This window comes from Lepidochelys kempii, chromosome 14 (genome assembly GCF_965140285.1).
Source record: "Lepidochelys kempii isolate rLepKem1 chromosome 14, rLepKem1.hap1, whole genome shotgun sequence".
Lineage (NCBI taxonomy): Eukaryota > Metazoa > Chordata > Testudines > Cheloniidae > Lepidochelys > Lepidochelys kempii.
In genome coordinates, this window is record NC_136393.1 from 22,953,299 (window position 1) to 22,976,533 (window position 23,235).

A 23,235-nucleotide genomic window follows, 5' to 3' on the forward strand; every position below is an offset into this window, starting at 1 on the left:
AAGCAAAACTCAGGGCTGTGAATGAGAGAGTGAGAAAGAAAGAGAGCTATTCCCTTGAAAAGTTTTGGAACTTGTTAGGATCTGTCTGGCTTGTGGCAGGTCACCAAGCAGCCATTACATGTCACAGGTATTCTCAGCTGCTAATCTCCAAACGCATGTGTGTTGAAAGAAAACAGAAGGACAAATTTCCAGGGTTCTCTCTTGTCAAGTGTGACATTTTGGGAGAGTGAAAGGACTTCACATTTTTTGAGAATTAGCATCTTCCTGTGTTAAAGGAACTTGTTTCTTTGCAAATGTGCTGAGAACAGTACAAAGCCCATTTCAATGGATAAAAGACGACTTGATTTCCTGGTATGTGTTTGGATTTCTTCATGTTGCACCATATCTGCAATGATAACTTCACAGCTTTCAGACCTTCCAGTTCCAGACGTAAAACCCCGGGTTTCGAATGACGTGTTCTGTGCTTTGTGGTGAGCAGTAAAATGTCAATATAAATACTGAACTGAGCCCAGAGAAATATCTATTCCTTTGCAGTGGGTAGTGAGTAAGGGTCCAATTCAGGAAAGTATCCTGTTTCAGGAAACCACTTAAGCACATGCTTAACTTTACATATGTGTTTAAGCGCCATTTAAATCAATTTTTCTAAATGTTTGTTTTGTGGGAAATTTTGAAATTTTGGCTTTTTGTTCCAATTCAGAATGAAAACAAATTTTGAAATGTCAGACTATCCCGTGGATCAGAAAGTCTGGTTTCCTATGAGCTTTATCTGGAACGGCAGAAGAATTATTGAGATATTGGGTCCAATCCATCTGGTATATCATATTTAGTAATTCACATATCAGTAAAGCCTGATTCTACTAAATTCACCTGGTTGGGGACTGAAGGTCAATGAAACCACTGAGATCTGCATGATTTCCACCGAAAGCCATAAGGTAAATGTTCATCTGAAACTTGACCCCAGCCTCAAAATTCAGCCACCCATTTTCCAGAAGATTCTGAACCTTGGTAAATGATTTGGTGAATTGCTTTTGGCTTTTAGATTTGCAGTAAAATCCCAGAACAGGAAAGTGTCACATTGTTTGGAGATTCAGGGACATTTCACCCAGATCAGACATCCACACAGTTTCACTTTGAACACTAGACACATTCAAGATGGTGCAAAGAAATATGATTTACAATACCCTAGCTGGACTCTTGCACCTCCAGGGTGATTCATCTTTCGGGAAAGCAGACAGCTCTCCCTTAGGATTTCCAGCAAAGGCGGATTATGTTGTGGAGAGAACTCCGTGGAAGCTGGCTGCTCATGGGAATGCACCAATCCATCACATCCCTTGGCAACCCTGGCCACATCCCTCCCCAACCAGAAACAAACTGTTCACTGCGGGGGGGGGGGGGGAGAGACTTCAGCAAATGTCATAGCAGCTTCAATGTGTTGACTCTGAACACTAATGATGACTATTTAACTACCAACATTGTTAACTAATTTACTGCTGATCATTTTAGCAGAAGCATTCAGCTACATTACCCCTGCAAAGGAATATCTATTTCCTTGAGTTTAGTACAGTATCATCTGGGCTCCTTTCCGCATCGCTTAGGAGATCCCGAGGTTTCTGGCCAACAGAAATACTAAGTCACTTCCTTATCAGGTAAAATCAAATAGCTCCTTTCCACTTCAAAGCGTACCTGCTACTGTGCTGTGTATCAAAGCCCTAATTTCCTGTTTATGGAACTAAAGCTCAGGGCAGCATTGTTAGTGGCCTTATACCAATTTATTTATCATGTCACAACTCAGTCCTTGTACTGGGCATCTTCTCTGTGACATACCACCAGGCAGGTTCCACAAAACCCCCACGGAGCAAGAAATTAAATTAATCCAGAATAAGGATTTGAACAACTGTAATAAATCTAGTCTTTGGTCATTCATGGCATGCGCTAGCTTTGGAGATGCGAACAATGGGACAATTATTAGGGAGCTTGTAAACAAAGCCCATGCCCAACTGCCTATGAGCGATGATCATCATATTAAAGTCCCCACCCACAACAACCTGGCAACAATGATCTCCGTATTACTGACATTTTCAGTAATGAAGAGCTGAAAAAAATCTTCATTTTGTGCTGATCTCTACGGCCTGCTCCACACTTAAAAATTAGATCGACCAAACTATGTCACTCAGGCCTGTGAAGAATTTTGCCCCCTGTGCGACATAGTTAGGTTGACCGAACCCCTGGTGTAGACGTGGCTAGATCAATGGAAGAATTTTTCCATTAACCCAGCAACCACCTCTCAGAGACGTGGATTACCTACACAGATGGAAAAAGAACCTTCCGTCGATGTAGGAAGCATCTGTACTAAGGGCTTGTCTATACCACTGCTAAAGTCGATGTAATTTACGTCACTCAGGGGTGTGAAAAAACCACCCCCCAAGCGACGTAAGTTACATCGACTTAAAGCAGTGTCTACACGGCGCTATGTTGGTGGAAGATGCTCTCCAGCCGACATAGCTTCCACCTCTCATTGCGGTGGAGTAGTTATAGTGCGTTTTCATCACACGTGCTACGTCGGTGCAGCTGCATTGATGCAGCAGTGCCAATGTAGTGCGGTAGTGAAGACAAGCCCTATCTTGCTACAACAGCACAGCTGCTGCAACTTACCTTTACTGCTGCAGTGTAGACATGACCTAAGTGCTTGCGTTCTGTTGCTGCTATTATGCAACTGTTACAAACACAGCACTTCACTCTCTTTGGCTTATTGAGCAAAGCGTACTTGCTAAGCACAGAGGATGAGAAAACTCTGGCAATAGTACAGGGCAGACTGTGGAGAGCAGGGAGCTCCTCCAGTGCTGGAGAGAAAGGGAAGCAAGGCCTGCAGAAATGTTCCGATCGGACCCACTCCTTAAGTCATTTCTAGAGCTCATTGGGAATTTTCTGACAAAACATTTTTCATCAGAAAATGCCGGTTTGTTGAAACCGAAACAGTTCATTTGACCAATTTTTCAGCTCACAAACATTTTGGCAATAGTTTCAAACTTGTCAAAACATTTTGTTTCAACTAATGCACAACAAAAAATTCTGGTTTTCTAGTGTGAAATTTAAGCTAATTATAGTAAAAAAAAAAAAAAAATGGTCAAAAATCAAAATGATGAAAGGGTTTGATTGGCCTGAACCATTTTTTTGTTCGTTTGTTTGCAAATATTTTTGAGGATTTCAACTTTTCATCCTGATTTGGGACCAGAAAATTTTTCGATATCTCAGTGTTTCATGGGACAAGAAAACCATTTCTCGCCTAGGTCTACTTTTTTCTCTCCCTTTTTCCTAGATATGCATGAAGTGCCAGGTTTTCAAAAGTGACCTCAAGTGATTTTGGGGTGCCCATCTTGACACCTGAGGGAGAACTGATTTTCAGAGGCAGGTGCTCAGCACTTTGTGAAAATCTGGTCTCCTTTATGGTGTTTCAAGTTGGCCCTTCAATATGTCTACACCCAAAATCACTAGTCATTTCTGAAAATCTGGGCCAGAACCTGCCTTTAACATTTCATTTTGTAATGTGTTCTTGATGAAAGAATTAAATATAAAGGCCACAATTTTCAAACCTGGGTGCCGGAAGTTTGGCTCCTAAATCTATTTTTAAGCACTGAATTAAAAATGGCCTGAGTTTCTGAAGTGCCAAGAACACACAATGCCTATCGCAGTCTTTTGGATCTGCATGTGCCAAGCATGCTTAAAAAATCAGGTCTCTCTTATTTAGGAGCCTAAATACAGGTTTGGGAGCCCAACTTAAAATATATTTAAATACATATATTAATTATATATTTAAATAGATTTCCCTTTATTTTCATGATTATGTGGGAGATTTTTTAACGTGCTTAGGGGAATGAGGAGCACAAGGCTCATATAAAGTCAGAGACATGCTCCTAAAGCCCTTAGGCAACATTGAAAATCTCTTCTTACATATGTAGGATGAAAGACTGGTCCTACTGAAGTCAAATGAAAATCTCTCATTGACTTCAGTGGGGCCAGGATTTCCCCCAAAGTTTCTAGTGCAGTCCTTGTTCCTTTTGGAGGTGCTTTGGATGCAGAATATTAGTTTTATGTTAGCCCTGTAATTGTTCAGGTCCGTGTTTCTCAATCCTGTTTACCCATCCCTGGTCCTTCATTCCCCCCCCACAATGTCAGGGCTAGCTGTAAAGTAAAGGGTATTTCTAGTCAGTGCAAAGCAGCTTCCTCTAGATTTCTTCTCCACCATGGCTGTGCTCACGTGACGTTGCTGTGTATGCTGCTGCTTTTATTTTGTTGAATGAAACAAGCTCATTCCTGAAAGCCAAATGCCGATGCTATTACTGAGAGAGCATCTGTGGAAGAGCAGCCTGTCTGCACTCCAGCAGGCAGGACACTCAAACACATGTGCGTTGCTGCTAGGCTGAGATATGATCAAAAAGCAGGGGGACTGGGAATACTTCTGATGTAACTGGGCACACTCCGACTTCGGAGATTTCACTGGGGAAGTCGACCGGACATGTCGGAGCAACATTCTGGGAACTGCACCGGAGGTCAGACATTGTTCCAGTGAGATACCGTCTTGTTTATGTCCAGATGTCTTCTCAGTCTTTTCGAAGGGATGTCAAAGGCCCCATCTTGTTCCTGGTCCTCCCCCTCCCCTAAGCTCTATCTGTTTTAAATTTGACACAAGGGATATAAGACAGTCTCAGAAATTTCTGAATCTTCAAGAGAGATGTCCCAGAAGAAAGGGAAGTGTTGCTGAAGAACACCGTGGAAAGACGGCTTTAAAAATGGCATGGTCTTCTGGAGCAATACCTTGGTTTAGAAATTAACTCATTGCCTTGTACTCCCTCTCCCCCATAAAGAAATGAAACCTCAGAGCTCCAGGCCTGCATAGGGCGAAATCTGCAAAGCCAGAGTTCCAGAAAGAGCCTCCTCATCTGAAGAGTTAAAAGGGTTGAAAGGAAATAAAATTATACCAGGATGGAGGCTGGGTGGGAGCAGTATTTGAAATCACTGGTTCCCTGGAGCCTTAAGCCATCCACAGCTGAAGTGATTTCTGGCATCGATGTGACTTCACTGTGATGTTATCACACAAGCATAGACATGGGTTTTTTTTGTTTTTTGGGTTTTTTTTGGTAATGAATTACTGGGCCAACTGGTGAGGATCTGGCGTTTAAGGTTGTGCAGCAGCAGGGAACTTGTGCCTCAGCAGGCAGATGCGTTCAGTCTTCAATGTGCGTGGCAAAGAACATCACCCAGCTCACGTTCCTTCAAGGGGAAATGGCTTTTGCAAAGCCCTGGTCTCTGCCATTCCGCTCGCCCTATATGTATGGCGTTCTCTGAACATACTGGCTCCAATTCAGAATAGCATTTAACTTTAAGCATGTGCTTAAGTGCTGTTCTGCATAGAGATGTTGTCCTGAACTGAGGCCAGGGAGAGAAGGAAGTCAGAGAGGAGCAGGATTCTGACCTAAGTTCAGTGAATTTGCAAAGGAACTTAGAACAAGCACGGACACAGGGACACCCCCAGGGTAAGAGATAGGGAGGATTAGTGTTCCACGAAGAAAGAAAATACTGAAAGCTTTAGCTAAACAAAGATTAAAAATACGAAATGGTGTCATGTTCTCTATGGTTCGTAACAAACCTGGGGAGCAGATCTCAAACACACACCTTTCAACACAGCCACGCACTTGAGTGGAGACAGTGGGTCACTGTTGGTTGTGAAGAGAAAAGAGCCTGTGTAGTTTCCAGTATTTGCTTTTGTTTCTTGCTAATGATAAGGTGGATTATGTTTCATTAGAACCAGAACACATGCGCCAAGGGGAGAACAAGATTGAGGTTTTCTCATGGGATCTCATCTGGCTTGAAAGTATTAGAAAGCATCTAGGTAACTGTGCAGAGCAATAGAAATTCTTCACTGTAGCCCTGATTCAGCAAATTATCGCTATTCAGCATAGCACATAAGCACCTGCTTAACTTTAAGCAAGTGCTTAAGTCCCATTAAAGCAAATACACTTAAAGTTGTGCATATTAAGTGCTGTGATGAACAGGTATGGGCTTTAAGTGTTTTGCTGAATTGGGACCAATATCTTCTCAATTGGTTAAAAATAACTTCAAAGCGCAATCAGACTTAGTACTTTCATCTGAGGCTCTCAAAGTGCTTTACAAAAGGGGCATAAAAATGATCATCCCCATTTTACAGACACGGAACCTAAGGTGAAGTGACCTGTCCAAGGCCAAATGGTTAGCCAGTGACACAACCCTCCCAAAGAGAGAGTTCATTTTACAATAAAACCTGCAGCAATGGTTTGGACAATGACTGTATAAAACGTAGAGGAGTTATATTGTTGTATAAGGAAACCTTCAATGGGATGGTCTGGCACTTCTGTAATTCAGCTCCTTCACTGAATTTGTTTTTCTGATGACAATATTTATAAATAAAACTATGACCTAGTGCTAGATGTTTGTAACCCTATCAAAAACTAAATAACCTACTTGGCCACATGGAACTGGAATACCCAGACATAGACACTGCAGTGATGAGGGTGGTATAAACAGGTAGCTAGATTAGATAAAGTAAGTGCACACCATGGTGAATCTCAGGGAAGGTGTAGCTAGGCTTGGCAGAATCCAATTTGTTATTTTTGTGTAATTTCAATGGATAATAGCAATGCTTATTTTGAAGCATTTTTAATTTTTTAATCTATTTAAGTTTTCACAGGTATGCGAAATTATGGGGGCAGATAATAATTATACAAGAACAGTAAATGCTGAGACTCTAAAAGTTAAAGTTACAACACAAAGTGTCAATATCGCATATCAAAATAGGCAAAGTAAATATCCTTCAATCAAATGGAATGAGTTCTCAAGTAGCATTTTTCTTACTTTGCCTGTCAGTAAATTTTGGTGATTATCGATGGGAATAGTTATTGTTGGTTGGTATATGTATGGTAAAAATCAATGGTTACTGACATTTACTGATAACGGTCTAATTCTTCCAAACCTTGGTGTAGAGCACTGTAGGAAAACAGGGTCTATGCTCTGCAGACCAACGCTAGGGAAGTTTTGGGTCAGTTGAATGTAGCAACAGGAGTTCTTGGGAGACCTCATCAGAAGTTGTGCTGATCAAGCACCAGATCCAAACTCATCCAAACACTGAGGACTGGGCTCATCTCTTGTCTTAATATCAGACTTAGATTCAGCTTCAAGGAGGAAGGGAAAGGAAAAAGGGAGAACTTTTATAAAAGAGGGTGACTCTTTTGGGCCTAATTCTGTTTCAGGCACACAGGGTGACTCCCTCCAAAGGAAATGAGAGCTCCAGGCATGCATCTAAGGGCAGAATTTGTCCCTCTCCTTAACCTGCTGAGGCCAAAGCATGGTGAAAGTTCTGACAATGAAAGGCATCAGAACCAGAGCTGTGCAGGAAGCTGGGAGTAAGACAGAAGCAATTTCTTCAGCATATCTAAGTATTGCCTCTAGGTTCAGTTTCATGATGTAACATTTTGATGTCAGCAACTTGCAATCATAAAAGACAGATGACTACAGATGGGTGATTTCTTGCCTAATTTTGCAGATGCAAAAAGGTTGCAGGTGAGACAGAATTATGGAGGTTAGTTAAGAATGGAGAAGACTGTGAGAACTCCTGACGGATCTAGCCAAGCTAGGTGAGTAGGCAGCATGATATTTGATGGAATTCAGTGTTGGTTGATGTGATGCACCTTTGAACGAATAATTAGAACCACCTTACTTAGTTCTAGGTTAATTTAACAACTCTGGGAAAAGACCTGGGCATCAGTGTGAACATCTACATGGAAACCTCTGCTCAGTGTGAAGCTGCAGTCCAAAAAGTAAACAAAATGTTCGTATGAATAAGGAATGGGATGGAGCATAATACAGAAATATTATGATGCCATTATATAAATCAGTTGTTAGCTCTTACCTGGGGAACTCTGCTCTGTTCTGGTCACCCCATCTCAGAAAGGAAACAGAAGGCAAAAAGGAGGCAACCAGAATGATGAGCGTCATGGAAAAACCAAGATATTGATTGCAAAGACTGGGATTGTTTACTTTAAAGAGGAGATGAATAAAAGGGGACATAAGATATACAAAATACTGAATGGCCCACAGAAAATAGGTCCAGCACATCCATTCACCATTTCTCATAGTACAGGAACAAGGGCACATTCCATGACATTGGAAAGCGGCAAATTAAAATTCGATAAAAGGAAATTCTTCATCGCACAGTGAACAATTGTCCAGGGGAACTCATTGCCACAATATATCACCGAGGCCAAGAGCTTCACAGGATTCAAGAAAGGACTAGACATTTATAGGGCTAACAACAGTGTCCAGAGTTATAATAGTAAGGATTTAAAAAGCAAAACAAACAACTGAATAAAAAAGCAGGCCAAGGGTTCTGGAATGGGGAAATAAACATTCCTGCTTCAGACCACCCTTTGAATGAGGATTAGGAGTGACTTTAACTGTGGACATGTTATTCCACAATTGTCCACTCTGGGTTTCCTTGAACTTTCCTCCAAATCAGCTGGTAGTGGCTACTGTTGAAGACAGGGCACTGGATTAGACGGACCTGTGGTGTGTTTCAATCTGTCACTGCTGATGTTCCTGTGATTTGATAAGTATAAGATACCTATCCAGTCACTTGTGTGCATTTCCTTATTGACCCTGCGATCTGAGCCTTCTTCTGAGGTTTGACCAGCACTAAGCACCCAGTTGAGTGGAAAGGAGGTAAATCTGACTCTAAAACATGGGACAGTTAGGAACAGAGCTTAGGAACACAGGTGTTCCCATCGGATCATTGGTCCATCACATCTCGCATCCTACTTCTGACAGTGGCAAATGTCTTTGTAGAAGAAAGCAAGAAGAAAACATGGATGATGCTCCCTTTAAGTTGTGAAACAAAAGCATTGTACAGACAGTCCATGCAAAAGAGTGGTGCAGGATCAGAACAGAATCTTAACATTTAGCACAACCTTCAACAAAGTCCTCAGCTTTGTCTTGTTTTCTCTTCTCTTCCCTTTAATTTGTTCATTTGCCTTGTTATCTATTTCATACTCACCCTCTCCCTCTTTTCATATTTCCAGTCATTTTATAACAACAAAGGAGCTCAGTATCATTACCCCCATTTTACAGATGGGGAAACTGAGGCACAGAGACTTGTGCAACTTACTCAGAAGACCAGTGACAAAGCCAGGAATGGTCCCAATGGGCAAAACTCCCATTGATGTTCTGAGGAAAGGGCCAAAGTGAAACAACAGAGCTAGCTCTGGGCATTTGGAGGGGCTATGGAGCCCTCTCCCTCTTCTGACCAGGCGGTTTAGAGCCCAGGAGTATCAAAGATGCTGCCCCTTAAATATCTGAAAGGCCCCTTAGGTGATGTTAGTGCCTGCACCATATTTCCTGATACCAAGCAGGAGTTAGGATGGAATCACCCTGTTGTTTAACCAAATGACAGCACAAGGCTTTTGTTAAAGCAAGCATGTTTATTTGCCATTAGGTGGTTCCCTCTTGATCTCAAGGACCCCACAGTCCTCATCTTTATGAAGCTGGCTCTGAACAAAGTTACTGGGATCCAGGCCTGGTGATTATCTCAGCAATAAATAACATGCTGGAGAACAAGTTTCTAGTAGCCTCTTTCACTTCACCTGCAGTGTCTGCCAGCGCATCCATTAGCAGATGTATTACCATTAGCAGCATGCGTGTGTGCAACCTGGGGAAATTGTCACATGCACAGATACCAAACTGTGTGTGCAGATACAAAATGGGGAGTTCTGCACACACACACAGGTGGGAGTGCACACAGCAATCATGGAAATTACATGACAGTTGGCCCAATCTGTCTCCAAAAGGGAAACTTTCCCATTGAGCCTAGATGAGTGAAAGGCAGTAAATTCAGGAAGGATAGGGTCAAACTTTTTACACAGGGTGGGTAATAATCCTTCAGTGAAGATTTACAATTCTGCTCGAACTCTGTGTTGATACTGAGCTAAAATTGCAAGTTGGAAGGGGAAGATTAGTTTTCTTAATGAAATTTTTAATCTTGCATTAGGCGATCTAGCCGTTTCTCCTATCTGTGCCAAATCTCACCCCTCTGCAATAGGTTTACATTGGCAACTTTAGCACAAGTGCATTCATGGTTCATATCACTTGTCATCTTTTCATCAAAACCATGTAAATCCTTTCCCCACAAAGTTCAGAACTGTTTTATGGGAATGCTATAAAACCCTACAGGTTCTCTGTTACAATATAATTACATTAGGACCGATAGTCTGGCAAATATCAGGACTGAATTTAATCAAAAGAGCTAATGGAATCTATTCTACTTATAATAGCTTATGACGGAATCGGTTTACATAGGCTGGAGATGTGGAATTTCACTTGCAACATCATTGAGAGGTGTGTCGGGGTGTGGGGGGGGGGAGTAAATCAAAGTAAGCATGAAGCTTTATTTCGGAGGAAAGACCAATTTTGATTCTATGGTTTAGGGCTTGATCCTGCTTTCACTGAAGTTAGGGAGAGGCGGGGACACAAATGTTTTAAAAACATATTTGTAAAGGTTTTTGCCCAACTGTTTTTCACACACAGTGTCAAGCATATTGGGATAAGTTCCTAGTTCAGCTGCCAGAATATAGGAGCATCCTATTCATTTAGGGCTGATCCAAAGCTCACTGGAATCAGCAGAAAGACGCCTATTGATTTCAATGGGCTTTGGATCAGCCCTATAGTCAGGCCTGCCAGCCAAGAGATACCGGGCTCACTCATGCAATCTGACCTCTAAACCTGAAAGACATGAAGGCCCCTTCCTGACCCACTTGCTTCTCTCATTTTGTCTGACCACCCACCATCAGAAGTAATAGGGCTGCTCCTTTTGCTTCCAGGCTCTGCCCTGGAGAGCTTGGCGTAATCCCAACACTGCCACTTCATGCAATATCCCTTCTCAATCTGGCTCCAGTTCCCTTGCATGTGGTTTGCAGCCAAATTGCAATGTATGGCTGAGCAGGCTGCCAGTCTAGTAAAAAAGTTTTCCATGTGCCTTCATGCCATGTGCTGGCTGTTGCATGGGTCTGGGAAGCAGCTTCTGCATCCATTGAAATCTTTCTTTGTAAGAAGATAACAGGAAGGAAGCAAATGTACAGTAAATCAACATGAACATAAGAGCATAATTCCTTAACAGGACACTATCAGGTTAAAAATCATCCTTACAAGCCCCAAACAAACACACGTTTCCTTACCTGCATTTCCAAGACCACAGTGGATTATTAAAACTGATTTTTTTTTTAAAAGACTGCATTTTCATTATGCTCTTTGTTTGCCTCCCCTCCCCCCCTTTAACAAAAGCTTCACTTAGTCTGGACAGGAGAACTACCTGGGTCATTTTTACTTTCTGTTTACAGCTCATTCACAATTTGATCCTCATACTCTTGCCAAATGTTGCAATGTTGGGAACCAAAACACAACAAGGGACCTATTTATGGGTTTTTTAACAAAATGTTTTAATTGAATTTAAAAAAACAAAACAAAAACCCACCATGCAGACATTTCTAAAAACCCTTTGGTAAAACCCATTTTGTAAAAACCCATCTTTGAGGACCCAACTGAGTATATGAAAGTGTCCTTTTAGAGAAGTGTCCTTTTGTTCATCTAGCATTCTCTTTTACCTTGCCATTAGATATAAAATAAATCGAGAAATGCAATCCTGTTATAGTATGGAGTGAAAGATGAAAAACACATGTATGAGGAAAAGCAATTTAGCTAAATGTGTCTGTTAGGTTGAATTAATGAAGTTGAATTATTACATACAAACATATCCAGCAGATCATTTATCGAGCACGTGTTATAAGTTCACACCAGGCAACATATGCTTGCAAGAATGATTAAGTATGATGCATGCTTGCTTGACAGTTCTCTATCAATTTTATTTTCACAAGACACTGGTATTTTATTAAATGCATTCATTTAAATGTGTTAAACATAAAACGTGAATGGAGCATTGCAATGGTTGAAAGAATCAAGTCTTATAGAGAAACATTATCTGCTCTATGAAATGAAACGTGAGTCATTTGTAAGGCTGATGGCAGATGCAACAGGGTGGTTAATTTCTTAATTTTAAATGCATTCAGTCCACGTGAGATTCTGGGGGAGCCAAGCCCATCAACAGATGGTTTGGTGAGATGATAAATTAATATTGTTATCAATGGAGAAATGGCTGAAATTGTTAGATGATAGCTCTTTTTTAACAATTTTTTTACCATTAAAAATATTTTATAGTAGAGCCAAACTTCATAAAGAACAACAGTGGAAAACGAAAAGCCTCTGTATTATAAAGAGCTCAAGAAAATGATGGTTCAAAGGAATTCCACTTTCTGCAGGAAACTTCATTTCATCTGCGTTTGTATAGGACAATAGATTATACCAACAATAAACCATTCCAACTACTGTGAAATTGTGCTGAATAGCTGGAGAGTCGGGAGCTTCTCAATCATTAGCATATTTATTACGTACCTTTGTATCTATTAGCTCCAATAGCTGGGGTTTTGTTATAAACTATAGAGAGTGGGGAGAAGTATTCAAATTCGTTGAGCTCTAATTTCAAGAGCAGGAGCTATTCAAGAACACGCCACATCAAGATAAACTCATTGCAAAGTGAATTTAGTAGAATTAATTAGGATTGCAAAGTGTTTTACAAAGGTGGGTAAGCATTATTCTCATGGGGAAACTGAGGTATGGAGGGGTTAAGTCACTGTCCAAAAAGACACTGAGTCATTGGCAGAGCTAGAACTAGGATCTCCTTAAACATAACCATGGGCTTTAACCACAAGACCATACTGCCTCCTTTAGGTGGAACTTCATTTTTGTGCCAAGAGATAGCACCTGGTGTATGTACCACCCTGGTGGTGCTGCATGGGACTTGTGCTGTCTCTTTTTAAAGGGACGAATTGCACCTTTTGTGCCTGTGGAAAATGCTGGCTTGACAGGCATGGAGAATAGGTACCTCAGTGGCAATGGAAAACTACTCCATCAGTGAGCTTCGGGTAGGGGGACACCTCTGGGAGATAAAAAGATAAGGCCATTTTCATGGCCATTCTATCCTATGCCCAACCAAATATAATGTTGGAGAAGGAAAAGTCAGCAGTAAAGAACCACCCTCCCGTTCCCCTAGAACACTGATATCAGTGTATCAATAGCAGTCAGCACAACCCAGCACAGGGACTCTGGCCATTGGTGAAAGGCATAATGGAGGCGGCCTATTGATTTGGGCCAAATTTAAGGGACTCCAGGGTTGGAGGAGGGGGAGGGGGAGAAGCATGGGTGTAAATTGCCATTTGGCTGACTGTAGTGAAGTGAGTGAGCTGATGCTACATAAAAAGTCTTTCCTTCCAAGCAGCTGGGCTCACAAGAGCAGCCCATTCCCTGCATAATGGAATCCAATCCTGCTATCACCAAAGTTGATGGCAAAATGTCCATTGACTTCACTGGAAGCAGCATTAGATTTAGACCCTGAACACTGTGACATCTGGATTAGGTGCACCAGATTAGATCAGAAGGGTGCATTCTGCTTCCATCACATGCAGCCAGGAGGCTTGGCCCCCACTGGTAAAGCCAAGCCAAAATAGTTCCTTTCCACTCACTAAAGCTTTAGTGCTTTGGACTGAGCATTGGGCATAATATCCACCATGGGGAAAGGCAGCTAAGAGACTTAGGAACCTACATTCCATTGGGATTTAGGTACTTTGGAAAATTTTATCCGGTTTCTTCCAGAGGTAATAAAAAAAGTTTTATGTTCCACCTGAAAAAAAAAGAACAAGTTAAAACGGCAACAATCCCGGCTTCCAGAGAGAAACTTGCATTCCTTTGAGATCCAGTAACTGACAAAAAATGACAAGCCTGTGTTGGAAATAAAAGTAAGTTAGACATGAAGTCTGCAGCAGCGCTAGCATTAGTGGGTACCAATGGAATGCTCCCAAGAGTAAACAAACAGGAGCAGAATCATCGCTCTGACATAATCAGTAGCATGTAAGCAAATCACTGGGTATTTCAGGGGTAAGGCCATGTCACCAGCTAGTACCAGGCAATCATAGTGTAAACACCAAATTTGCAGGACTTTGCTGCCTATTGCAGGGTATTGAATGACTGTCAGGTTTTCCATAGTAAGCAGGGAGGTGTCGCCCCAAACACCACTCTTTTGGTAAAAATCCCATAGCCAGGTGCACCAGCATACCACCTATGTCTATTTCAGGTAAATTAGAGGGAGGATCAGAGCAACTGAAAGTGACCAGGCCAGGCTGATGGGTCAATATCTGAATCCTACTAGAAGCAGGTATTTAGGGTGTGTGGAAGAGTGAGGGGTGAAGAGAGTGTGACACAGAGGCCCATTGGTGGTTCACTGTTCTGTGTTAGCAACTCAGTGTGTTAGCAACACTGCACCCAGCACACTGTTGTCATGATATATACTCAAAGTGGCATGTAGTACATCACTGGAAAACAAATAACTCACTGATTATTGAGATTACTTTGTGATGTATGTACAGCGTGTGTACTAAGAATTATGGATATGGGCTAGAATTATGTTCTTAAAATGTATTTGGCGAGAAATGCACAGGGCCGGCTCTAGGTGTTTTGCCGCCCCAAGCTCCAAGAGCGCAACTGCCCAAGCAAAAAAAAAAAAAAGAAAAGGGTTGCCGGAATGCCGCCCCTGGAATTGTGCCACCCCAAGCATCTGCGTGTTTTGCTGGTGCCTAGAGCCGGTCCTGGCAATTCATAAGCCCAGTCTGCCCTAGACAAAGAGATGTGTGTTTGTTAGTCTAACCAGCCTGGTCATCAGGCAGAGACAATGTAAGTACATTTACATAAAAGGTAAACAAAGCCATCAACCTAACAAAAAGGTCTGTTTTCCATAGAAAATTTGGAGTTTTAATTGAAAAAATGAAAACCCAAGTCTTTTCAGCCAAAAACCTGCGATTTTTGGCCAAAAATTTTCAGTTTTCAGTCACCATTTTTCAATTTTTTCCACGAGAAGACAAAATTTTCCTGTGGAAAAGAAATACATTTTCCAACCATCCCTACTAACTAGCTATTGTCAGTTGGGTATCTTTGTTTTCTGAACAGGGCATCTCACGCATGTAATTCATCTTCCTCCCACATGATTGGCTGAGAGTTGAAACCAGGCCTGATTTTCATGGTTTTATCCTTCCTTACCCTGTATACACACAATTTAGAAAGGGCTGAGCAGGACTTGGGGTGCTGGGGACCCCAACCCAATGATAGTGAGAGTGCTAATGTGCAGCCACCACCTACACCTGGCTAGTACAAGGCGCACAGCCTAGAAAGTAGACAGCATTGCTAAGTACTTCATCTTCAGTGTCAGAATCCCACCTAAGCCCATGTATCCTCAGACATGCCCATTCTCCACCCACTCCCTGCCCCCTTTGACCATGAACTCTTAAGGGGCACCTCCCCAAGACTAACTGTTGCTCACTGTAACCTAAGTCACCCCCACCCATCGCCTCTGTTCATACGTACACAAAAGGACAGCTGCCTTCCCATTCTGCAGCAGGTTCCTGTCTCAGTATCGCCAAATAAAAATGGTTTGAAAAATCAATGAAAGGGATTTGAGCAGGCCCAGATCGAATGACGACACAATGTCTGTGGAATTCCAGAGTACTAGAATTTCGGGGCTAACCCAACAGATCCTCCTACGCTCTCAAGGAACCCCTAGAGTTCTGGCTCAAGCCCAAATCACCTATGACAGTTTCATTTCCAATGAAAGGGAAAATTAAAACATCACATCAGAAAAATTAAATGATGATTGCCTGGTCTACTGAGCTGTAATAGATCTCCCTGCCTCCCTTTTTATTCTTATTTTGTCCAGAGGAACAAAGCTGTTGGTACGTGGATTAAATGTTCTCTTTTCCTTTCTCTCCCTCATGCTTGTGACCTATGTTGTGTGTACGCAGATATATGGATTCGTAAGAGATATGACCTTTGTCCTCCCTGAAGCTAAGATTGTTGAATGGAGCCCACTGTTTGCTGGTATGCACACCTGTGAGAAGGTGTGGGAGGCGGGGGACCAGAGCTTTGGTTTTTAATGTCAGAGATCCCTTTGCTGATCTGAATAACCGTAGCAATCCGTGAACACCTTTGTCTTTCTTCTCCTTTGGCTGCGTTTTCTTTTCCATGTCATTGTTTGTTCTTGCTTGCCTGGTCACACGTGTTTTGAATAGCTGCTCAAACCCACTGAATATTTGAGTGTGTATGTGTCTCTCTCTTAAGCTATGACAGGTGCAATAAAATACCCCTTTTTCCCCTAATGAGTGAGATTTGAGGGGGGGTCACGTTTGTCAGAAACAGTATCTAAATCTGCACAAGTCAAATTTTTGTCCATGCACATCAGGTAGTTGTGGCTTTGTACCATCTAAATGCTAGGCACAGCTTGGTGTTTGGTTAAGATCTCTTTAAAAATATGACCCAAAACATCTTCTTGAAACAAGCATTGCAAAATCTTTCATCCTCAGAGCAGAGATGCTTTTAAAAGATACCTTCAAACTCTGTTTCTAAATAGCCAGGGCTTGGTAGGTCTGGTGAGTATGGCTGTGGGGAATGAGGGGGTGAAGGAAGAGGTATTTTTGTGGTTTGGCCTTTGAGAGGGTGGAGTGGGAATAGGCTTACAACAGAAACAGCTATAGAGATAGACAGGAAGGGGAGGGTTGGGGGGGAGCAGTCCCTTCAGTATCCCAGCAATCACCTTAGGCACTCCTTCCCTGCGTACCTTTGCATGCTTTCCGATGGGTGATCGGCTTGGTCATGTCCCGGTAGTAGCCCTCTTTGCAGTAGTGGCAATGGCGGCCTGCTGTGTTGTGCCGGCAGTTAAGGCAGACCCCTCCGCTCTTGCGGCCTGAAAGCTTGTAGAGCTCCATGTTAAAGCGGCACCTCCGGGCATGAAGGTTGCAGTTACAAGCTGTGGGAAAGGAGACAAAATGCAGAAAAGTTGCCACTTGTGGTACATGAGTCTCATGAACCAATGCAGAACTGTATCCTAGCCCCTTGATTCCCACTTACAGACTCAACCCCTGATCACGGGGAAACTGGATCTCAGCCATGGACCAAATGTAGGCTACTGGCCATTACCACAGAGGCTGAGGAGGAGGAGGAAGCTGGACATTAGTAGGTCAAGCTGACTTCTATGAACAAGAATCAATCTGAAACGCCCTACAAATATGCAAAGGGACCAGATTTTTCTTTCAGACATTGATGAAAACAAGTCAGTGGTGTTGCTCCAGACTTACACAGCCTAAATTGTAAGCCCCTTGGGGCTGGGAGTTATGTTAACCATATGTTTATACAGCAGCTTGAACAATGGGACCCAGCCTGGTTGGCCCTCAATGCAACGTGCATGTTAAATTTAAATTTAAAAAGAAGGTTATTTGTTACATTCATGATCTTGCACTTGCACCTGAGACTGGGAATGGAAATGCCAAAATACCATGGGAAGGACTGCTTTCCCAGCCTTAAGGGTAGCAAGCCACTGAATAAACCAGCTCCTGAGGGTATGTCTACCCTGCAATTAAAATCCTGCAGCTGGTTGGTGCCAGCTGACTCAGGCTTATGGGGCTGAGGTGATGGGGCTGTTTAATTGCAGTGTAGATGTTTGGGACAAGTTGTGACCCTCTCACCTTGCAGGGTCCTAGATCCCAGGCTCCAGCACAAGCCTGAATATCTGCACCACAATTAAACAGCCCCTTAGCCCAAGCCACGTGAGCCTGAGTCAGCTGGCATGGGCCAGATACAGGTTTTTAACTGTAGTGTAGGCAGACCCTGAGAGATTTCCAATTGAATATTGGAGACTCCTGAGGCAGGGAGTTTGGAGAAGCACATCAGCTTTGGAGGGATCATCCCAATCCTCTGAGGTTACACCCTCACTACGGGATAATAGCGTAGGAAGTGGGACCCCTGGGCCCTCCCCTCTTACAGTCCGTCAGATGGGCCAGAAGTAAGAGCCTGGATCTCAATGTGCTTGAATTTTGGATGCAGATTTGAACTTTGGGGGCGAGGCCCATGTCTAGTTAAAATGGTGGTGCCTGCCTTTTATAGGCTTCTGCCACTTGGGGTCAGAAACTTTTGTGACTGTCAGCTTCACGGGAGTAACAGTATAGTGCCATGTGAACCGTTATCATCTACCCTCTGATTTGCTCTTGAAGCGGCAATGCATTAGCTAGGGTTAAATATAGATCATCCTGCAGCCGGACAGACATCTCCTGAGCCTGTGGAGTCCAGTTCACCAATACAGAATTGTTCAGCACATTCCTAAGACATGCCTCCCCCTCCCCAGTCTCTACCCCACTTTTAAAGTATCAGAAGCAAACTCTCCTTTCCCACCACACACACACGCTGCACAGAGTTAGGAAAGGCTCAGTTTGAGTGCATTTTAAGGATTTGAAATAGTTCTATCAAACCTTCCCCGCTAACATTTCTAAAAAGGTTTGGATTCTGTAGCCGCACCATTTCCTGTGTGTCTAGATCACAACATTACAATGCAACCTCCTGCTCTTTCACACCAGCCGTTCTCAGCCTGCTGCAGGGATTGGGCCAACCTGACATTGTTAGTTAAATACCAAGCAGTCCTCTCTGTTGACAGTTACGCCATGATTGAACCTGCCAGGAGATGCCAGATCTCTCTGCCATATGCAACCTAATGTCAACATGGTGGTTATTTTTAACAAGGGCCAGTACAAAAGAAAACTAAGAAGAGAACATCAAAAGCTCAGCCCCTCCCCTGCCATTCCCCAGAGCTGTCAAGAGGCAGTTGCAAGAACCGTGTGCTTTGCAGAGTACTTTATAGCTTGTTTTCTTTTCCCTTTGCTTTTATTTGCCCTACAGCGCAGAACAATGCAGCAAAGCAATGCAAACCCACATCTGGGCCTCTCAGTTCTGCAAAGGGAAGGCGTCAGAGCTCTCCGCTCGTCACCTTCCTTTAGAGCAGAGACATCTTAATCCCATTCCTTCCTGTTTACCTCATGCTCCTTGCCCAAGACAAAGACTTGCGGTATTTGCTTAATTATCAAATTTCAGCCTAAAAATTACAGTGCGGCTCCATTTTATTTTTTCTAAGCAGTCACTGTTCTACTCCTGACTTGCAACCAACCTATCCCTACTGGGGAGCAAAATACCCTGCCTACCTAGAACAGTAGGGCAGAAAAGGCTTTCTGTGGTTTTGTTCTGTATTTTGTTTCATTCTCTCTGATGCTGTGAGGCTTGCTGGGGCTTGAACTAGCCCCCTCCAATCACAAAGCAGCAGCTCTGCCCCACAGCACTGAGATTATCTTTCAGGATATTCCCAGCCACTGGAATCCTTTAACACCTACCGGCTAGGAGAGTTCAACCCAAACATTCAGACTCGCCTTAGCCGGGTTCATCTGCTAAAAGGGGTGCTACATCTGCCCTGCTAGGAATACAAGGACCTGTTGGTGTGGGGGAATTTCTGCTGGTAGGGTTTTGCCTGCACAACAGATGCATTCACAAATAGTGCAAGTGCAACTAACGAGGCTCTCGTCTAGAGCAAAAATAGGATCGATGCATTCAGCATGTTCTGGATTTTTTTTCTTGCAATTTTTTTCTTGATACAGCTGAAACTACAGTAAGAGGACTTGGTCTGGGGGGGTTACCCTTTTTGTGAGGGGAAAGCACTGAAGTGTTTCGTTTCCAATGTCTCCAAGCCCCAGGCCCTCTCCCCTGTGCTCTGTCATAGCCAGCCTTTCAGGCCCATCATGGCCCCCTCTCCTAAAGCAGGGGCAGCTGAATCTCCGCTCTCACTGCAAAGAAAAACTTTCTAGCCCTTTTCCCTGCAAAGGACCTTGGAAGAAGAAACTAACAGCGGAGGCTGAAAGAAGCAAGCAGCTCAGGCTCCCCGTCAGCAGCAGGAGACTAAAGGGCTTAAAGATCCACATGGCACATACACTCTCACTGCTCAAAGAACATTTGAAGGTACCTCAGAGAACCCCTGGAGGGGACTCCATAGCCCCGCACAGCAGTGGGGAGGAACTGTTGCTGTTGTGGGCCAGCTCTGCATTTTGCCTTCCTCTCTCTCCCGGTTCTCTCTCGTGTGCGCCAGTCTGAAAACCCTGCTCACTTCCGTCTGCCTGGCCTCAGCCTTACCTTCGATGAAAGCACCAAGGTGCCAACCAGCCAGCCTACCCTTCCCAGCAAAATTTCCCTCCCCCCGCCATGGCTCACACTACTGTTAGCTCCAGCAACGTACCAAATGGTCCCCTCCCTCCACCCACACACCAATAGCTTCCACAAGCTTTGTTTCTTGGTTCTCTCGCCCTCTCCACCTCCTTTATCTCCTCCCCTTCTCTTCTTGCTTCCCTCCTCTGTATGCCCAAACTGCTAAAGGATCTTCATTCCCCACAGCTCCATTTCTTGTACACAATACACCCCTGCGCTTAGAGCAAACTTCTGCATTGTTTCTCTTTTTTGGGTGAGGAGGGGGGGTTTGCACCAGGGTACACGTCTCCATCTATGTCCAGCTCAGATATAAAACTTGGGAACCCCTCCCCCACCCCACTATTCCTTTCTGAGCCTGGAGAAGAGGGGGAACTATGAACCATAACATTTAATTTTCCTGCCTCCTTATCCTTGCTGTGGAATGATCACTATGGAGTGTCGGGCAGTGCCAGCTCTGTGGGCTTTTTGTTGGGCCTGCAGCTCCATAATCGTTGTCCTATTTTATGCTGCTGCAGACACCTACACACACACTTGTGCCCATTTATTCCTTCCCCTTCCGATGCACCTGTTTGCAGAAACCATGGCCTGTTAATCAGGCTGGCCATTAGAAGTGCGGCTAATACGGGCTCTAATTTCATGAGAAGACTGGATTTATTAGAAACTATTGTCTTCCAGCCTATTCCTGAATGCCCAGTCACTGAATACTCTGGCACTATGTTCAGCTGGCCATCGGCCAGGACTAACTGGTAATTATAGTAGTTAGCCTGCTGTGCTTTATGATGCCTTTTGGGAAAGGTTTGATCTGACCAAAAAATAGCCATGCCATTTCCCGCTTACAATAGCATGCAGGGAGGGTGGAATAATGGTGGCACATTGAATAAAGATGAATGCAAAGGAACTGAAGCCTAGATGGGCCTTTTGCAAGAGCCATGTTGGGGGATGTGGCTACACCACAGCAGTCCCCTGACACATCCCTAAAAGCATGGGTCATATCTTGAAGTGTAGATGGGGCTGGATCCATGCTTCAGCCTTGAGCAGAGCAGAGCTGGAAGAATTTGAAGATGGTTGGCTCCCATCTATACCTTGGTCATGAGCTATTTCAGGGAGTCTGTCATATCGGAACTGGGTCTCCCAAAACTTTATAGTTTCTACATCATATATATTCATAAATTTTATGTCCAAAAGAGAATTTCACTGGTTCCCTGTGTTGAGCCAAATAACTTGTGTGTGACTAAAGCATATTTTCCTGAAAGGCATCCAGTCGGCATGTGAAGACCTCAGGAGATAGAGAATCCACCACTTCCCTTAGGAGTTTGTTCCAATGGTTAATCACCCTTTGGTATGTTATTTTTCATTTGTCTTTGCCTAGCTTTAATCTCCAGCCATTGGTTCTTATTATACCTGTCTGTGCTTTATTACCTGCTGTTTTCTCTCTGTGAAAGTATTTGTACAACGTAATCAAGTCACCGCTCGATCTTCCTTTTCATGAGCTGTGCCCTAAAAGGCTACCCAATCTTTCCCATGTTATCTCCCGACCTACGTAATTTCTTCCTTTATCAATAGGAATAATAATAATTGTCAATATGGTCAGCAGATGCCTAGCAGACACCCAAACCTACAGGTTAAATATAGAGCAGAAGAACATTGCATTTGCTGAGATCTCTAGAATGCCATTGGGTGTCTCACTGAGCACTGGTACTTGCAGTGACTGTCTCCAAGAGTGCCCGGGACCCGAATTGCCCTATGTTGGCTAATTTTATTCTGCAAACCTGCAAATATTTCCCTCATGTTCTTCTAGAAAGGGCCTTTACCTGGACTACCAGGCCTAAGTGTAAACCAGTTAGTACCAACTAAATGCAGATAGTACAAAAAACAGGGACAGCCAAACCTCAGAAGTCAGAGGTTTGGTTTAGGGCTGGTTGAAAAATTTCAAATGAAACATATTCCTGCTGAAAAATGACTTTTTGTCAAAAGTTTCCACAGCACAAGATTAGTTTTGGTGGAATTTTCCATCAGGAAAACCGAAACGTTTCATTTTGGGTCAGGTTAATATTAATCTCTGCATTTACTTGAGCTGCTGCAGTGCCTCATGGGAGTTGTAGTTCCAGTCCTTCATGCTCCCATTTGCTCCTGAGGGCCCAGCTTCCCAGAGGGATCGCATCCCTCATGGTGCACCATAGCCTCTCCATTTTTCCAATCAGCACTACTTTAGCTAAGCTTCCAAAAGTCTGGTTGCTCATCAAAGCCAGCTGGGCTTTCAAAATTCAGCTGGAAGTCTCCAGTTCAGTTGGGAACACAGAACTGCCTGTGACACAATGGAAGAAAACCCCTTTTTAAAGCTTTTTGGAACCTTGCATAAGGTTCAGATTGTGTTGTAGGTAGAGAGTCAGGATGTGGTTTTAGATGAAAGTTTGGGTCAGATTTTATTTTATCTATGTTTTACCATCCCTTGGAAGAACATGCATAAATAGGCAGTGCATTGGCTAATGTTGGGTGGCCTGGTCCCTGAGGAAAGGGGAATCTGGGAGAGTTTCTTCGGTTCCCACAGACTAGCTAGTCCCATCAGGCATGTGTGGTTTCATTTGGCATATTGGTTTGAGGTTTTAGGTGCAGAAAGATACAAAACCAGAAGCTGAAATGCAGAGGTCCTGAAACTCAAGCAGGCCAAATCTAGCAGGCTTTGCACGGCACTTTCTTTCCCCAGACTGGCAGGAGCTGGGTGTTTTCACTCTATAATGACACCCCCTTTTCTTGCTCTCTGGGCCAGCAAGGCCTGAGTGTGCAGTGGAGGCAGCCTGCCCACTCAGTAGCAAGGTTGCCACCTTCATAAGGGCAAGCTCATTGTGCCACGATATTGCCTCTTCACCTCCTGATGCAAACAAAGGTGCACCCATCTGTCCCTGGTGCTGCTAGCCCTCCCTGTGCAGGGACCCCACCCTGGAGGAATTGAGAGGCTTCCTCAAAGCAGGCAAGGACCCAGCAATGACCTCTTTA

The 23,235-nt window shown here is 43.5% G+C and overlaps 1 protein-coding gene across 1 annotated transcript in view; it reads right to left on the minus strand.

The window, feature by feature from the left end:
* NTN1 (netrin 1) overlaps nt 1-23,235 on the minus strand; it is a 210,966-nt gene that overhangs the window by 94,097 nt on the left and 93,634 nt on the right. Inside the window, exon 3 of the mRNA XM_073310452.2 lies at nt 16,787-16,975. Within this exon, the coding sequence (XP_073166553.2) occupies nt 16,787-16,975 (189 nt within the window). The remainder of the gene's footprint in view (nt 1-16,786; nt 16,976-23,235) is intronic.